The following is an 18,141-nucleotide window of genomic DNA, read 5'->3' on the forward strand; positions in this document are numbered from 1 at the left end:
TGTTTTTATGAAGAATGTTATCTTTGGCGGGGTTTATAAACAGTAATGTATGAAACAATCCAAGCTTCATTTTTCTCTAAAGTCTATATGCTCTCCTCCCACTGTAAACATCAGAGGAAGGGGGAAAGAACCAAAAACTCCATGGCGTTCAAACTGTCGAGCTGGCACATTCTCATCTCAATGGGGTTAGTTGTGTAGCAGCGTGGATGGCTCTGTTACTGGACACACCTCAATGATTTACAGATGTTTCAAGCTCTAGCACTGTGGATTCTGTGTTATCAACTCCCCCCATGAGAAACAGCTCAGTTTTCTTCATTCAAGATTCATCCAAAATTCAAGAAAAATATTGATAAGTTGGAGAGGGTTTTGAGAAGAACCATGAGAATGATTAAAGGATTAGAAAACATGCCTTATACTGATAGATTCAAGGAGCTGAGTTTATTTAGCATAACAAAGAGAAGGTTATGAGGCGACTTGATCACAGGTTATAAGACTCTAAATGGGAAACAAATATTTGATAATGGTTTCTTCAGTCTAGCAGACAAAGGTATAACATGATCCAATGGCTAGAAGTTCAAGCTAGAGACATTCAGACTGGAAATAAAGTGTACATTTTTGAAATAGTGAGGGTAATTAACTGTTGGAACAATTTGCCAAGGGTTTTGGTAAATTCTCCATCACTGGCCATTTTAAAATCAGGATTGAATTTTTTAAAATAAATATTTATTTATGGGTCAGACTTGATGAGCACAATTCTCCCTTCTGGCCTCAGAATCTATAATTCTATATCTACCACTTCATCACCACAGCTAAATATTTGGACCAGATTCATCCCTTTTATAGACAGGCCCAACTCTGGAAGTCAGTGGAGTTTCTCTAGCTTTCACCAGGGCTGAAAGTGACCCTCCCTCTTCAATAGGTGGCTCATTAGAATGTTAACTGTAAATCACCCTTCCGTTCAAAGCCTAATATCATTGCAAGGTCTGCAATTGCCTATGACAATTTCAAGAAGCCTAAGTTTCTGAAGTTTCAGAAAAAAGTGAGGTTATGATTTATTCCAGTATTGTTTATATCTTTACCTTCTAGCCAAATGTTTATAGAAGCACACAACCTAAAGCTATAGAGAAATCGCTCAAGGCTATGTCTAATGCAGTTGCACAGGGGTGAGGGAAGGGAGCAAGAATTCCTCCTTTATGTAGCCTGCATCAGGGAAGCCCAAATCACAGCCACAGCTCCTGAGGGAGCGCAGAGGCTGTGCCACAGATGCATCCTCCAGGCACAGCTGGGTGGAAAGGGACAAGGAGTATTCTTTTAGGTTTTTATTTATTTCCTTTCAAGTTAAAATAAAAAGTGCTCAGACAGACTTTTAGCACCTGCCCACTTATTTAAAATTACAAAACTAAAATCCAAGAAAAATCGGTTCAGAGCTATGGTTTTGCCTCCCACCCTCTCATGTGTTGGCCAGCAGAGCTAGCTGTGCACCTGAGGAATTATGATGGCTGTGTCCCATGAAGAAGTGTCACAGATGATTTCCTACCTCCCTCCAAGCTCCTCACTGCTCCTTCCTACGGGCTGTTTGCTAAAAGTCCCAGCAAGACTTCAGATAGCAGAATATTTTGGAGGGTGGTGTATATATATCTGTTATTGGTTATCAGCTCAATTTGTCATATCTGCTTAGTATAGATGTAGTATAATAATAGTAATGCATACATTTTTAACAGTTGGGAACAAGTTACCAAGAGTTGGGGTGGATTCTCCATTACTTACAATGTTTAAATCAAGATTGGATGTTTTCCTAAAAGATATGCTGTAGGAATTATTTTGTGGTATTCTATGGCCAGGAGATCAGACTAGATAATCACAATGGTCCCTTCTGGCCTTAGAATCTATCAATAGTTTACATTTACAATATATAGAGCCCTTCACCCTAAAGGCTCCCAAACCTTTACAAGCTGAAATATAAATGTAGAAGTTAGGGTGACCAGATGTCCCGATTTTATAGGGACAGATGCAATATTTAGGGCTCTTTCTTATATAGGCACCTATTACCCCCCACCCCATCCCGATTTTTCACACTTGCTATGTAGTCACCTTAGTAGAAGTAGAAATGAGGGATATGACATTAATCTCTTAAATCTCCACTGCATCAAAGGGCCCTGATCCAGCAATTGGAAAGGGGTGGGACGGGACAGGATTGTCTGACTCTCAGAATGGTTATATCCTGTGTTTACCACATAGCTCTTCTCTATAGGGGTTTCCTATGTCCCAGCACACAGAGAGATTTTTTGGTTGGGACAGGAGAAGAGTGAAGGTGTGGCAAGAGATCCTCAACTGCCCTGTGGCCATTTGCCATGCAGGGAGAGTGAACCAACCACATAGGCTGTTGCAGCTGTGAGGCTGTTGTAGAGGCCATGGAATGGCTGTATTGCCTCTCTACAGCCTAGGGAAAAGATTCCCATATAGATCCCCAGCATATAGAGCTGTCCTTTGGGCTGCACATTGGGATCAGAATTTGGCTCACTATGCTCATACCTCATAGAGCTGCTGTGAGGATTAACTAATTGCACTACTTCCCATGCCCGATGCCGATCACAGCATGAACTATGTGGGGGTTGCTGGGCCATATTGTCAAGCCAGCTGACAACATCGCTTGATGGGCATAAGCACAGACAGGTGCCTTAGCCAAGCAATCCCCTCATAGCATTCAAGGGAGTTCTAGGGGGCCAGTCCTGCAGACTTTTACTCATGTGAGTTGCCCCATTGAAGTCAATGGAATTAATGACATGGTAAGGACTAGTTTTGCGAGGAGGAGTTTGTAGGATTGGGTCCTAGGAGCATATTTTGTCTTACTTCTGCACATGTACACTGAGGATAGGGGACAAAAAGCTTCCTGTACCCTCATCTGCCCTCTTCTAGCACATCCTGCAGTTCAGGGCAAGATCTGAGTGATCTACCTGGTCCTAAGTGATATCCTTGACTGATGAGCTATGTATATACATTTCGGTGACCTCAATGTTCAGGATTATTTAGCAACATGGACCTCTGATGTATTAGTAATATGAAAAGGCACTAAAGAGTAGTATAGCAACACAAATAATAAATGGTTTAAAGTGTGTAATTATATGGTATAGATATATTTAATAGAATGCTAGTACTAATACAATATATAACTTGTATATTAGATATGCCATGATTTGTATTTTAAATGCTTTAATTTACTAAATTTTAAATAAAAATACATTTGTGGATTAGGAAATCTTCCTGACTTTAGCAGTCTGCTATATATTAGCCCCTTTAACACAGATACTCTGACACAGTCATTGAATGTGATATGGCCGGGACAGAAGACTGTTTTCCCAAAGTCACAAAAATTGTATGTTAAAGCCAAAAAAAAAAGCTTATTTTTTGTTCGTGGTTGAATTTTAAAGTCTTCAAAAATGCTTCAGTCTAAATAAAGAACAAAAGGCTTTTTAAAAAATTGCCCTTTCTCAAACTATGTCAGTTTCAAAGAGTCTGTTAAGAGAGTCAGAGCAGCTGGATTTGATAGAAGGTTTCTTTCTATATAAGAGAGGTCAGAAATGGAAATGAACACTTGTACCACTTCCAGCTATCTGAATAGAGACCGCGTCAGGGTAATGCTCCAACTAGCATAAGATCATGAAGAGCAGGTGTTTAACAAGGGATCTTGGGAAAAGATAGCACAGGAAGGATCATTTTATTTTTAAAAAACTACCACAATGTAGGAGTGCAGGAGCATGTGCACCAGGGCAAAACCTATTCCCCATGCAACATGTGAGTACATGGGTTCCTTACACGGGTGTGCTCTTCAGAGAATTCTCCCCACATGCTGCTTAGTGGCTGCTATTGCAGCATCAGAGTTGCAGAAATCGCTGTCAAAATTTTCACCTCTTCTGCATGATGAAATCACATAGTTACTGCTGTCTTCAGGACTTTCTGATTATACAAGGAAGTGTGAAGATTTTCCCAGAGTTTTCACATATGATGTAGTCTTGGTCTCATTTAAGTCAATGACTTCAGTGGAGCCAGGATTTCACACATTTTATCAGATGGGTATTTGCCAAACACACTGTGACTGTTATTGCAACCACCTATAATCTCTTTGGGGAACATATTGTACTAAGGTTATGTATCACTGTGGGTCAGGGATTGTGTACAATTCCAGAGGGGAGAGTTATCACAGCTCCTCTAGGAGTCAAAAACAGTGGGGCATGACTAAGATGAATCACTCAGGTTGTAAACCTCTCCAGGGAGGTACCCTCTCCCCAAGGAGGCTCGCACGGACTGGTTCAAATACGGTTTTCCAGAGACCAACAGACAAAGGGCTTTTGATATAAAAAGGCTGGGTTTGAACTGACTTAGGGCCTTCTTTCTGATCCAGCAAATGGACAGAACCTTTTGTCCAATGGGGGCCCCAGTCCTTAGGGGAGGATTGGAAAGACTGTGGCCTACTCGAGCCCAATAAATCTGATGGGTGACTCCTGGTATGTTTAGTGTGTTTAAATCTGATTATTGTTTTTATTATGTTTTTGCTATAATCCTTTTACTTTTAGAATACGTGTGCTTGCTTAGAAGGAGCTTTGTGGTAACTTGAAACTGCTGGCAATATACTGTTCATAGTCTTTGGAGAGAAAGCAAAGCACAGGTGCTGCTGGCTTTTGGGCAGAATGGCTTGCTGCCCAGAGATCTGAGATCTGGCTGGGTGGGATATAGGTGCAGGTGGTGTGGGAATATAGGTGTCAAATCAAAAACCACTAACCTCCTTCAGAGATCAGCAGAGTGAGTGAGTAAGTACTCTTGTTGGTAAGTAATTTAATAAAACTTTGTGTGTGTCATCTGTGTAATTAGTTTCACTGAATTTATAATTTTGTGTTAAATTAGCAATTTTAAAGGTGAGTTTTTGCCCTCTTATCTTTCAGCAGAAGCTCAAGCTGTTATTAGGAAAGATGAAAAAATATCCCTGAATCCTATTGAGTATATGGAAAACCCATTTAAACATATTTAGCTGGCCTATAAATCTCAGACTGGATCAAGTCTGATTTAAATATATATATATATAGTGGGCTGCTGCATTGAACAGTAAGGCTTAGTATGACTGAGAAAATTCTCTTCTCTTTTGTATTTGTAGTTTGACCCTTTATCGATTGAAAGCAAAAAAGCAGCAACAGTGGTGCTGATGCTTAATTCTCCAGAAGAGGAAGTTTTGGCTAAAGCGTGTGATGCTATATATAAATTTGCATCAAAAGGTTTGTCTTTTCATGATCAGTCTCTCTCCACATTTCCTACGTTTCCTAGACTAGTTGTCCGGCATTTTTTTAGTTTCCATACTTTAACTATCCTGCTTGGCAGTAAATGCTCCTATTGGAATTTTGTAAAATATTTCTCATGTATTATTTACAGTTATAAGGAAGTCCTGTGTTCTGCATGAAGTCAATTTTTTTGTATCTTTTAATAATAAAACTTACCCTGAATGTAGGATAGTCTAAATCTGTTTTATCTTGAGCATGAGATTGTGGCATCTTGGAAAACAAGAAATTCTTTCTTTGCATATGACAATTTGCTATAGCGGTACATAATTTAAATTGGAGAAATAGTTATTTCAAGCTTTTTGTGTGTGTGTCTCTGGGGATTTGTTTGTTTCCTTGTTTTTTTATTTTGCATTTAATCTTTTTTTTTCTTTACTTTTCTTTTTTTCAAGAACAGTACTTCCATAGTAGAAGATCCTCATGAGAACAACCAGCCTCAATCATTGCTACATGTTTGGGAATCAAACAAGTGTCTAATATTTCAAATCCCCTAAATGTTCTTGTTTAAATTATATATGTAATAAAGGCACTATGTGTGTGGCACATCAAACATAAATCGGGGCAGGGCCATGTTTTTGTTCTGGGTTTTTACAGAACCGAAAAAATGGCCTAACAAAATGAGGTCCTGGTTTTTGACTGGGGCTCCTAGGTCTTATGATAATAATAATGAATAAAGGAACCCACAATTATGTGACCCTGCCTTTCCCAAATTCTCTCCCACTCACTCCACTCCACCCAGTCTAGTCTAATTAGTGTAGTGGCATCTTTAGTTTAATTTATTTTTATATGATATTCCATCTATTTTATGTTGCCCTAAATTGTAAGGTTTCTGTGGGCTGCAGATTTTTGTATTGACAGACATTGATGACATTGTTAAAGTTGTTAGAGAAAAGCTGAAGCTTTTGACTGCTGGCTAGGGAGCATTTGGGGTTTCTGGAATGCTGGAAGGTATGCAGGCTGGGCTTGGTAAACAATATGCAGTTGAGGCTTTAGGTTCTGAGGAGGAGATGCAGCAATATTTTGTGCAGGGCAGAGATTACTGTAAATTTGAGGAGAGGGGGTTGAATTCCTTGTTCCCCACCCCAACAGCTCTTGACAGCTATCCCTTTGCTCACTGCAACAATACTGTATCTGCCATCATGTCCAAAAATAACAAATATATTAGTTTGTTGTTTCTGCTAAATTAACTATTTAACAGATTATTGATGTGAATGTTCTTCTGACCCCACAGTGGTGTTAGGATATAGATATTCAGGTCTGTCTGCAAAGGCCTATACTTTAAGAATTTAGGTGTATTCTTATCACTTAGCTAGTTATAGAGATTTAAAGAAAGAATCAAAATTACTGCCTTAAGGCCCTTACACTGGCAGACAGTGATTTTGATTCTTTCTTTTATACCTCTATAACTAGCTAAGTGATAAGAATACACCTAAATTCTTAAAGTATAAGCCTTTGCAGACAGACCTGAATATCTATATCCTAACAAGCAGGCTAGAGTGTACTTTTGCAATCAGCCCTGAATAGGGGTGTGTCTGCACTGCAGTTGGAGATGTCATTGCAGTTCAGGTAGGCATATTTGTGCGAGCTTTAATCTAGCCAGCACAGCTAAAAATAGCAGTGAAGATTCAGCACAGGTTATACAAGCCCACCCAGAAACCTAGGTACATGCTCACTTTTCTAGCCCACATCATGGTCCATGCCATTGCATCTGCACTATTTTTAGCTGCACTAGCTAGATTAAAGCTAGTGCATGTATGCTTACCTGAGCTGCAGTCATGCCCCCGATTGCAGTGGCGACATATTCTAGGTAGTTGGGCTTGTCTTCACTGCAAAGTTAACTCAGGTAATAACCTGAGTCCCATCCACATACAACAAAAGGTTCACTGGTGCAGTTAATTTGAATTGGCTAGCCCAAGAGGGAGTATAGGCTAAAACCTGAGTGAGCGCAACTCATCAGCTGCTAACATGACAACTCTGCAGTGTGGACACAGGCTAGCTCCACTGAAGTGCTGCTAGTCCTCCAGTGCCTTCCCATAGTCGTCCCCCCACCCCCACCCCATGTGCCCTGAAGGGACAGACAAGTTCTTCCACAATTCACTGGGAAATAATTGATGGAGCAACTCAGCTTACTGCGGTGCTAAGAACCACAGGCTGTGCCCCCAGTAGTCTTAGCACCACACATGAGAGAGTACAGCACCAGTGCAAATACAGCAGCTTGAGTGTTACTTTACAGTGTAGCTGCTCTCACTTAAGCTAGGCTAACTTGAGATGGGTAACTTGAGTGCTGATAACATGAGTTACTTCTTGAGTGAATACACCCCTGGTGTGTAGCTGCGCTGCCACAAGAACAATTTCTTCTCTGCTCCCACTTGCATGCAGTAGAGTAAGTTATTTCACCCCTTTTAATGGAGCAGCTGTCTCCTCATTGTGTGCCTGGTCAGCTACTTTGGCCAGCACATAGTAGGGACAGAGCACTCTCCACTCCATTCCCTCCACTCCCTCCCTACCCATTTCTATGTACGGTGCGTGCAAGGTCATGATGCATGGAGGACACCATTTTGCTCTACAAAATGGTGTCCTCTGCACAGTGTGACTTCGTATGTATGGAGTGTGTGAGGTCAGACCGTGCAGAGAACGTCAGTTTGCTCTTCAAAATGGTGTCCTTCATGCTGTCTGGGGTTCCCGTAGGGGTCATACCAGCAAAACTTTGGGAACCCTTGGGTTAATGGCATGGATCTTGCTTTTTCCTTGCTCCTTTGTTAGGTTGGTGTTGGTGGTATCCCTCCAGCCTAGTGGGCCTTCGATCAACACCCAATTGAGATGCATAGGGCAGTGCACAACTTTCAGAGCTGTTGTTTCAGCCTCTCTGAAGACAAGCAGTTACACTTGGTTCACGTTTTCAAACCTTTCTTCACGATCATATGGGCTAGAAACTTACTTTATATTTTCATGAGGAGTCTGAGGTGATCATATGACTCCAAGAGCTGGGGTCTTAGACCCGGGCCTTTAGTGCCTATGCTTTAATCCAGCTTTGGATGTGACATCGCATCCTTGTGAACCACACATTTTTTTATTTACATGTGGTGTATTGTGTTTAATACTGCAGTGTTTAAGGCTATAATTCCATCAAAGAATTTTAATGACTGTGTTATGTTAGACTGCTTTATTTTAGATCATTTTGGTACTATTTGAAATATATTCTGTAATCCAATAAAGAGATTGATATCAATAATACCTTATATTAATATGTATGTATATTGCATTAGTATTAGTGTTTTTTTGTTGCATTCTGGTGTAAGGTATTTTCAATAATTCATATCAGAATTTAAACCTAATTACTGTTTAGGTGATGAAAACAAAGTGACACTCCTTGGTCTTGGAGCTGTGGAACCTTTATTTAAACTAGTCTCACATGAAGACCCACTTGTGCGCAGAAATGCCACCATGGTATTTGGGATCATGGCTTCTAATAGTAAGTCTTCCGTTTTTAATTTTTTTCATTAAATTGTATTTTGTAGGAATACAGTTAATGCAGATATAGGTGGCATGTGAAATGAAACTTTGATACAAATTAAAACATCCTACTAATGTTTGTTTCTTTGCTAATATGAAAAATATCTAATTTAAAAAACAACAATAAAGGGCCAACTTTATCTCTGGTGTAACTCAATTTTCTGTGATATACCACCCCAGAAATACACTTCACCACAAACAATTTAATATTGATGTGATAATTAGGTCTAAATTCCAATGGCTAGCTACTGGAATTCTAGTATGTCTAGAAAGGCTTGATCACTCCCCTTTTATAGAAAATAGAGGAAAAAGAATTTGCTACTGCTTACCATCCCCACCAAAAGCTATGGTTAAATAAGTTATCTAAGAAAATAAGAAGATATAAGTAAATAGTATTTTTACAGTCACTTATAAGTTTCCGCCCTGCTAGTATCACAGACGATGTCACTTTTTTGTAAGTAACCTGACCAATTTTTTTTCCTGTCATGCCCTATTTAAATCTTTTCACTGTGCCCTCTGCCTTCCATACCAAGTTCTAGCTTCTGGTTCTGACCTTCAAGGCACTGCACAGTTCCCCACCTGTTTTCTTCCTACTCTTCCTCTTGCCCCTTTTGCTCCGCACCAAGCCTCTTTCTCACTGACTCCATTGTAAGTTTTCCCATTTTCATCATCATGCCTTCTTCCATACTGCCCCTTATTTTTGGAACACACTCCCAACTAACAGTGGCCTCAAGGTCAGGTCTGAAGGATCTTCCCCATAAACATCTAGGTCCTTTCCTTTTATGTATGTTCACCTCTAACTGTTTCTCCTCCAGTACAAACATGAACATTGTGTGACATGTTGATAGGCTGCAACACAGCATCATAATATTATTATATCAACTGTTTCAAAAGTAGGTGTCTCAAGTCAGCTCCTGAACCTGTGTCTCCTGTTGTCTGTGTTTATGCTAAGCAAATGGTCAACAATAATACTATCTTTTAAAAGTCTCTCTCAAAATGTCTTTGTCATAGTTTTTACAAAATCCATAAAAATTACATTTTTTGATAATCAGATATGAAATTTGCTATGTGTGCTGTGTCATCAGGAAATTAGAAAATGATTACTTTGAAAAACAAATTCTTCAAAGATTATTTTAGGGCAATAAAAAAAAACCCTTCATCCTTGCCAAACAACAAATTGTTGTTTATTCCCAAGGTTAGGTTTGGGTGTTTGCTGCCTAAATCTTTATAATAACTAGTAAGTTAAATAACTTGTCAGAAGCAAGTATTCTTTGATTAGTGTGCCTGTGGATGTTCCACATTAAGTATGCATGTATCCCTGCACCTTTGATTGGAGATTTTTGATAGCAGTGCCTGATTGGCCCGCTCATGCACCCTACATATCCTCTTGCCCTGTACTGAGGCTGTATAATACTCCTAAGGGAATTCTGCTTAAAAAAAAAAATCTGCCCACAATATTTTAAAATTCTGCATATTTTATTTGTCACTAATAAATGTGGAGGCTCCAGCATGGCAGTGGGGAACACAGGCCACTGGCTGCCTGGAGATGGAAGATCACCCTGCAGCCCTCCTCGGGATATGGAATTGGTGGTGAGGCTGCACCCGACCCTGACATAGCACAAGGGCCAGGCCTGCCCCAGAAATGCCCCAGTGTCATGCCCCTCCAACCAGGTGCACCAAGATAGCAAGTGAGAGGGACAGAATCTCTCATGCACACCCAGCCTTAGCCCTGATCCAGGTGTGGGGCAAGCAGGCTCAGCTCAGCAGGATCCAAGAATGGAGGGGCTTAGTGTGGGGGGATCCAGGTGTGGGGTAAGAGGATTCTGTATGGGACACTCTGGGTGCAGGCAGCTTAATGGGGGGAGGGGTCTTGCTGCACAGGGGAGGGGTTCAGCGGGGGTCCGGATGAAGGGGGGTGCTCAGCAGGGTGGGGAATATAGGTGTGGAGGGGTGAGGCTCAGCACTGGGGCTTGGGTATGGGAGGTCCAGATGCATGGGGGTTGGGTGGATGGGGAGCAGCTCCTCATACAGTTACCTCGCCCCCTGTGACGGACGAGTGATGGGGACAGTCAGCAGGGGGCTATGCAGAGCTTCCTGCAGCTGGGGAAGGTTTCTGGAGGTGGGTCCGACCTGGCCCTGGACATTTCTTAAAGGGGAAGAGGAACTGAGTCTGGTGCAGGGTAGGAGCCACCGGCTGGAGCATCCCCAGCCCACTCTCCTTCCTCCCCCGCAGTGATTTCTCTCTCTACTGGCTGCTCTGGGTGCCCAAAATGACATGCCCACACTGCCGGGGAGGAGTGTGTGACCGCTGTTGCGGCTTCCCTTTGCTTCCCCATCAGAAAGTCATTTTTCTGCAAGGAAGCCTGCGGGAGGCATGAATTCTGCATGTGCGCATAGTATAGGGCTGCACGGATTAACTGCCCTTAGTTCCTTCTCAACTACCTTTGGCCAGAGATGGAGTCTAGCATGTGTCAATTTACTGTGCACCTCTTCCATCTTGTATTAGTGTTTTGGCTTCTATAATTAGTCATTGTAGTAGCAGGTTTAGTACCTTATAGTTGTAGGAACACTTGTTCTCCCTTGTTCTTTTCTTAAAAAAAATGTGTTTTTTCTTTTTACCTTATGGAGGGGCTTGAACAAATTTTCTCCTTTCAGGGATATCAGGCTCCTCAGACTTTTGAAAGGTGCCTCTCTTGTCAAGAAGCAATTCCTTTTAGCGACAGGCACTCCCAATGCATTCGTTGTTTGGAAGACTCTGATATTCCCAACAAGTGTAAGGTCTGCTCTTCTTTTAAAGGAAGATCTCAGAAGAACAGGGAAATAAAGTATAGGGAAACTGTTAATGATGGAGCAAGCCTGGAGACCGGCTGCTGACCAAGGGGCAGAGAACCCTCCAGTATAGGGATCCTCCACTTCTGTCAGTTCCCGTCATCAAGATCGTGGTCATCGAGAGCTTCCAAGGGGAAGAAGGCATCCAACACTCTTTATGAGAGAGGTGTCTATAACTGTGACACTGAGAGCTTCCCACTCAAAGTATAAGGAAGAGAGAAGAGGAGGAGAACAGAGTTCTGCATCAAAGAAGATCCAGTCACTGGAAACCTCAGACCCCCAGAGGAGTGCTAGTGAGGCTCCAAGTACTTCAGGTACTGTGAAGGATTCTAAGAATTCAACTAAGTTCCATTCCTCAGGTCTAAAGGGCTCAGTACCAAAGATTGTTACTACCAAGAGACTGGCTTCAATGGAATCCTCAACCGCCTTGGTACAGATGTCAGTGCCTCGCACAACAGCTTCTGCAGCATCATTGGTGTTGGTATTGAGTTCTGTTGTGCTGCCAGTAGTGCAGGAATTCCAGTACCTGAAAGATCTTTTGGTACCGAATGAACCCGAATCTCCACTCCTTGCAACCTCTGGACATCTCTCAGTAGCAAGGTTGATTGGGTCACGGCCTGCTCGTGTTTCCATGAGATCTACCTCTTTTTCATCTTCCACTACCCATGAGGAGAGGATGTCACCACAGATACGATATGTGGAGGGGCATTCTGACTCACATTTTGAACTTTCTGTTCAAGGCTCTCCAATTTATTCCAGGAGACATTATTCTCTGTTACAGATGTAACAGAGGCAGGACACCAGACCCCTGCCTTACAACATTTGGGATGACCAATGTTGGATACCTCCCCCCATGCCTTATGGTCTCCCTTATTGGCCTTACTGGGATCCCCTTGCAATTTTGAGGGATCTAAACTCAGTTTCACAGGGAACACAGAAGACTTTTTTGCTGGTACCATCCATTCCTCCTCCCCTCTCTGAGCCCAGGAATACCTTTGAGGAGCAAGAGGCAAGGGCAGACAAGGAGGTTACCCCCTATCATCACCATATGAGGCAGTAATGCCACCACCACCACCATTATTAGCTGATGAGACAATTCCAGGACCTGATGAAGTGGGTTGCTGACACCTTGCAAATTCCCCTGGAAGAAGTCCTGGATTCCCATCACAAGCTTCTGAACATATCACACACTTCTATCTATGTATGGACTGGATGAATGGACTCTAAGGTGGATAGAAAGCTGGCTAGATTGTCGGGCTCAACGGGTAGTGATCAACCGTTCGATGTCTAGTTGGCAGTCGGTATCAAGCGGAGTGCCCCAGGGGTCAGTCCTGGGGCCAGTTTTGTTCAACATCTTTATTAATTATCTGAATGATGGGATTAATTGCACCCTCAGCAAGTTCGCAGATGACACTAAGCTGCGGGGAGAGGTAGATACGATGCAGGGTAGGGATAGGGTCCAGAGTGACCTAGACAAATTGGAGGATTGGGCCAAAAGAAATCTGATGAGGTTCAACAAGGACAAGTGCAGAGTTCTGCACTTAGGAAGAAAGAATCCCATGCACCGCTACAGGCTGGGGACTGACTGGCTAAGCAGCAGCTTTGCAGAAAAGGACCTGGGGATTACAATGGACGAGAAGCTGGATATGAGTCAGCAGTGTGCCCTTGTTGCCAAGAAAGCCAATGGCATATTGGGATGTATTAGCAGGAGCATTGTCGGCAGATCGAGGGAAGTGATCATTCCCCTCTATTGGGCACTGGTGAGGCCACACCTGGAGTATTGCATCCAGTTTTAGTCCCCTCACTACAGAAGTGATGTGGACAAATTGGAGAGAGTCCAGCGGAGAGCAATGACAATGATTAGGGGGCTGGAGCACATAGATTCATAGATACTAAGGTCAGAAGGGACCATTATGATCATCTAGTCCGACCTCCTGCACAACGCAGGCCACAGAATCTCACCCACCCACTCCCGCGAAAAACCTCTCACCTATGTCTGAGCTATTGAAGTCCTCAAATCGTGGTTTAAAGAGTTCATGGAGCAGAGAATCCTCCAGCAAGCGACCCGTGCCCCATGCTACAGAGGAAGGCGAAAAACTTCCAGGGCCTCTTCCAATCTGCCGTGGAGGAAGATTCCTTCCCGACCCCAAATATGGCAATCAGCTAAACCCTGAGCATATGGGCAAGATTCACCAGCCAGATACCCAGGAAAGAATTCTCTGTAGTAACTCAGATCTCGCCCCATCTCACATTCCATCACAGGCCATTGGGCCTATTTACCATGAATATTTAAAGATCAATTAATTACCAAAATCATGTTATCCCATCATACCATCTCCTCCATAAACTTATCGAGCTTAATCTTGAAGCCAGATAGGTCTTTTGCCCCCACTGCTTCCCTTGGAAGGCTATTCCAAAACTTCACTCCTCTGACAATTAGAAACCTTCATCTAATTTGAAGTCTAAACTTCCCAATGACCAGTTTATATCCATTTGTTCTTGTGTCCACATTGGTACTGAGCTTAAATAATTCCTCTCCCTCTCTGGTATTTATCCCTCTGATATATTTATAGAGAGCAATCATATCTCCCCTCAACCTTCTTTTAGTTAGGCTAAACAAGCCAAGCTCCTTGAGTCTCCTTTCATAAGACAGGTTTTCCATTCCTCGGCTCATCCTAGTAGCCCTTCTGTGTATCTGTTCCAGTTTGAATTCATCCTTCTTAAACATGGGAGACCAGAACTGCACACAGTATTCTAGGTGAGGTCTCACCAGTGCCTTGTATAAAGGTACTAACACCTCCTTATCTCTACTGGAAATACCTCACCTGATGCATCCCAAGACTGCATTAGCTTTTTTCACAGCCATATCACATTGTCGGCTCATAGTCATCCTATGATCAACCAATACTTCAAGGTCCTTTTCCTCCTCCATTACTTCTAATTAATGCATCCCCAGCTTATAACTAAAATTCTTGTTATTAATCCCTAAATGCATAACCTTACACTTCTCACTATTAAATTTCATCGTATTACTATTACTCCAGTTTACAAAGTCATCCAAATCTTCCTGTATGATTTCCTGGTCCTTCTCTAAATTGGCAATACCTCCCAGCTTTGTATCATCCACAAACTTTATTAGCACACTCCCACTTTTTGTGCCAAGGTCAGTAATAAAAAGATTGGTCCCAAAACTGAAGGGCAACAAAGGTGTGACAAGATTATGACTATCAACAGATGGCTTAGGCAGTGGTGCTATAAGGAGGGCTTTGGGATGTATGGCCACTGGGAGGCATTCATGGACAGAGGACAGTTCTCTCGGAATGGACTTCATCTAAGTAGGGAAGGAAATAGACTGGACTACAGGTATTGAAGGGTATGTGCTGTTTAGGAAAGACAGAAATAAAGGGAAAGATGGTGGAGTAGAATTGTATATCAATGATGAGGTAGAATGTAAAGAAATAAGAAGTGATGGAATGGATAAGACAGAGTCCGTCTGGGCAAAAATTACATTGGGGAAGAAAACTATTAGAGCCTCCCCTGGGATAGTGCTTGGGGTGTGCTATAGACCGCCAGGATCTAATTTGGATATGGATAGGGCCCTCTTTAATGTTTTTAATGACGTAAATACTAATGGAAACTGCGTGATCATGGGAGACTTTAACTTCCCAGATATAGACTGGAGGACGAGTGCTAGTAATAATAATAGGGCTCAGATTTTCCTAGATGCAATAGCTGATGGATTCCTTCAGCAAGTAGTTGCTGAACCAACTAGAGGGGATGCCATTTTAGATTTGGTTTTGCTGAGTAGTGAGGACCTCATAGAAGAAATGGTTGTAGGGGACAATCTTGGTTCAAGTGATCATGAGCTAATTCAGTTCAAACTGAACGGAAGGATTAACAAAAATAAATTTGCAACTAGGGTTTTTGATTTCAAAAGGGCTGATTTTCAAAAATTAAGGAAATTAGTTAGGGAAGTGGATTGGACTGAAGCACTTATGGATCTAAAGGCAGAGGAGGCCTGGGATTACTTTAAATCAAAGCTGCAGAAGCTATCGGAAGCCTGCATCCCAAGAAAGGGGAAAAAATTCATAGGCAGTAGTTGTAGACCATGACTTATGAGGAGAAGCTGTGGGAACTGGGATTGTGTAGTCTGCAGAAGAGAAGAATGAAGAGGGATTTGATAGCAGCCTTCAATTACCTGAAGGGGGGGTTCCAAAGAGGATGGACCTAGGCTGTTCTCAGTGGTGGCAGATGACAGAACAAGCAGCAAGGGTCTCAAGTTGCAGTGGGGGAGGTCTAGATTGGATATTAGGAAACACTATTTCACTAGGAGGGTGGTGAAGCACTGGAATGGGTTACCTAGGGAGGTGGTGGAATCTCCATCCTTAGAGGTTTTTAAGGCCCGGCTTGACAAAGCCCTGGCTGGGATGATTTAGTTGGTGTTGGTCCTGCTTTGAGCAGGGACTTGGACTAGATGCCCTCCTGAGGTTTCTTCCAACCCTAATATTCTGTGATTCTATGATCTCAGCATGGGTGGTATGCCAATTAATGAAGCACTCCTTGAGCTAGCCAGGTTCATCTGGCAAATTACAACAACGCCTCCCCCCCATGCAAGAGGGGTGATAAAAAATATTATGTCTTGGCCAGAGATTGTGAGTTTTTATTTTCTTATCCAGCACCAAATTCTTTAGTCATGAATCCAGTCAATGAAAGGGGAAGGCAACATACCCAAAATGCTACCTCTTATGATAAGGACCAGAAATGTTCAGTATGGGATAGCTAACCACCAGGCACTGATGTCAAAATATGTCTACCTGAACTACAGAAGCTTAATGCTTCTATTCACCATTTACCCCAGGAACATCAAGAACAATTCAGAGCCATAATAAAGGAGGATCAGCTTAGCAAAAACTTCACTGAAGTCTTCACTCAGTGTAGTGTATACTGCAGCCAGGTCTATTTCCACCTCAGTAGCAATGGTGTGAGTTTCTGGCTTCAGTTGTCTGAGTTGTCAGAAAAGCAGACTTTGACTCCCTCAGGGAACTGATGGGCAGGATCCCCTGGGAGAATAACATGAGGGGGAAGGAGTCCAGGAGAACTGGCTGTATTTTAAAGAATCCTTATTGAGGTTGCAGGAAGAAACCATCCCAATGTGTAGAAAGAATAGTAAATATGTCAGCTTGCTTAACAGTGAAATCCTTGCTGATCTTAAACACAGAAAAGAAGCTTACAAGAACTAGAAGACTGGACAAATGACCAGGGAGGAGTATAAAAATATTGCTCAGGCATGCAGGAGTGAAATCAGGAAGGCCAAATCACACTTGGAATTGCAGCTAGCAAGAGATGTTAAGAGTAACAAGAAGGATTTCTTCAGGTATGTTAGCAACAAGAAGAAAGTCAAGGAAAGTGTGGGCCCCTTACTGAATGAGGGAGGCAACGTAGTGACAGAGGATGTGCACTGCATCCGAGGGTGCTAAAGGAGTTGGTGTATGTGATTGCAGAACCATTGTCCATTATCTTTGAAAACTCATGGCGATCAGGGGAGGCCCCGGAAGACTGGAAAAAGGCTAATGTAGTGCCCATCTTTAGAAAAGGGAAGGAGGAGGATCCAGGGAACTACAGGCCAGTCAGCCTCACCTCAGTCCCTAGAAAAATTATGGAGCAGGTCCTCAAGAAATCAATTCTGAAGCACTTAGAGGAGAGGAAAGTGATCAGGAACAGTCAGCATGGATTCACCAAGGACAAGTCATGCCTGACTAACCTAATTGCCTTCTATGATGACTTAACTGGCTCTGTGGATGAGGGGAAAGCAGTGGATGTGCTATTTCTTGACTTTAGCAAAGCTTTTGGTACAGTCTCCCACAGTATTCTTACAAGCAAGTTAAAGAAGTATGGGCTGGATGAATGGACTATAAGGTGGATAGAAAGCTGGCTAGATTGTTGAGCTCAACGGGTAATGATCAATGTCTCCATATCTAGTTGACAGCCGGTATCAAGCGGAGTGCCTCAAGGGTCGGTCCTGGGGCTGGTTTTGTTCAATATCTTCATTAATGATCTGGAGGATGGCGTGGACTGCACCCTCAGCAAGTTTGAGGTTGACACTAAACTGGGAGGAGGGGTAGATACTCTGGAAGGTAGGGATAGGATACAAAGGGACCTAGACAAATTGGAGGATTGGGCCAAAAGAAATATGATGCGGTTCAACAAGGAGAAGTGCAGAGTCCTGCATTAGGACGGAAGAATCCCATGCACTGCTACAGACTAGGGACCAAGCAGCTAGGCAGCAGTTCTGCAGAAAAGGACCTAGGGGTTACAGTGGACGAGAAGCTGGATATGAGTCAACAGTGTGCCCTTGTTGCCAAGAAGGCTAACGGCATTTTGGGCTATATAGGTAGGGGCATGGCCAGCAGATTGAGGGGCATGATCATTCCCCTCTATTTGACATTGGTGAGGCCTCATCTGGAGTACTGTGTCC

At 42.6% G+C, this 18,141-nt stretch overlaps 1 protein-coding gene across 3 annotated transcripts in view; it reads left to right on the top strand.

The window, feature by feature from the left end:
- Nucleotides 1–18,141, top strand: part of ARMC3 (armadillo repeat containing 3) — a 111,995-nt gene that overhangs the window by 8,257 nt on the left and 85,597 nt on the right. For all 3 annotated transcript variants that reach the window (XM_084618244.1, XM_084618246.1, XM_084618245.1), the window contains exons 4-5: nucleotides 5,147–5,264; nucleotides 8,671–8,796. In XM_084618244.1, the coding sequence (XP_084474370.1) occupies nucleotides 5,147–5,264; nucleotides 8,671–8,796 (244 nt within the window). The remainder of the gene's footprint in view (nucleotides 1–5,146; nucleotides 5,265–8,670; nucleotides 8,797–18,141) is intronic.

This window comes from Lepidochelys olivacea, assembly GCF_965140295.1.
Source record: "Lepidochelys olivacea isolate rLepOli2 genome assembly, chromosome: 2".
NCBI classification, from domain to species: Eukaryota; Metazoa; Chordata; order Testudines; family Cheloniidae; genus Lepidochelys; species Lepidochelys olivacea.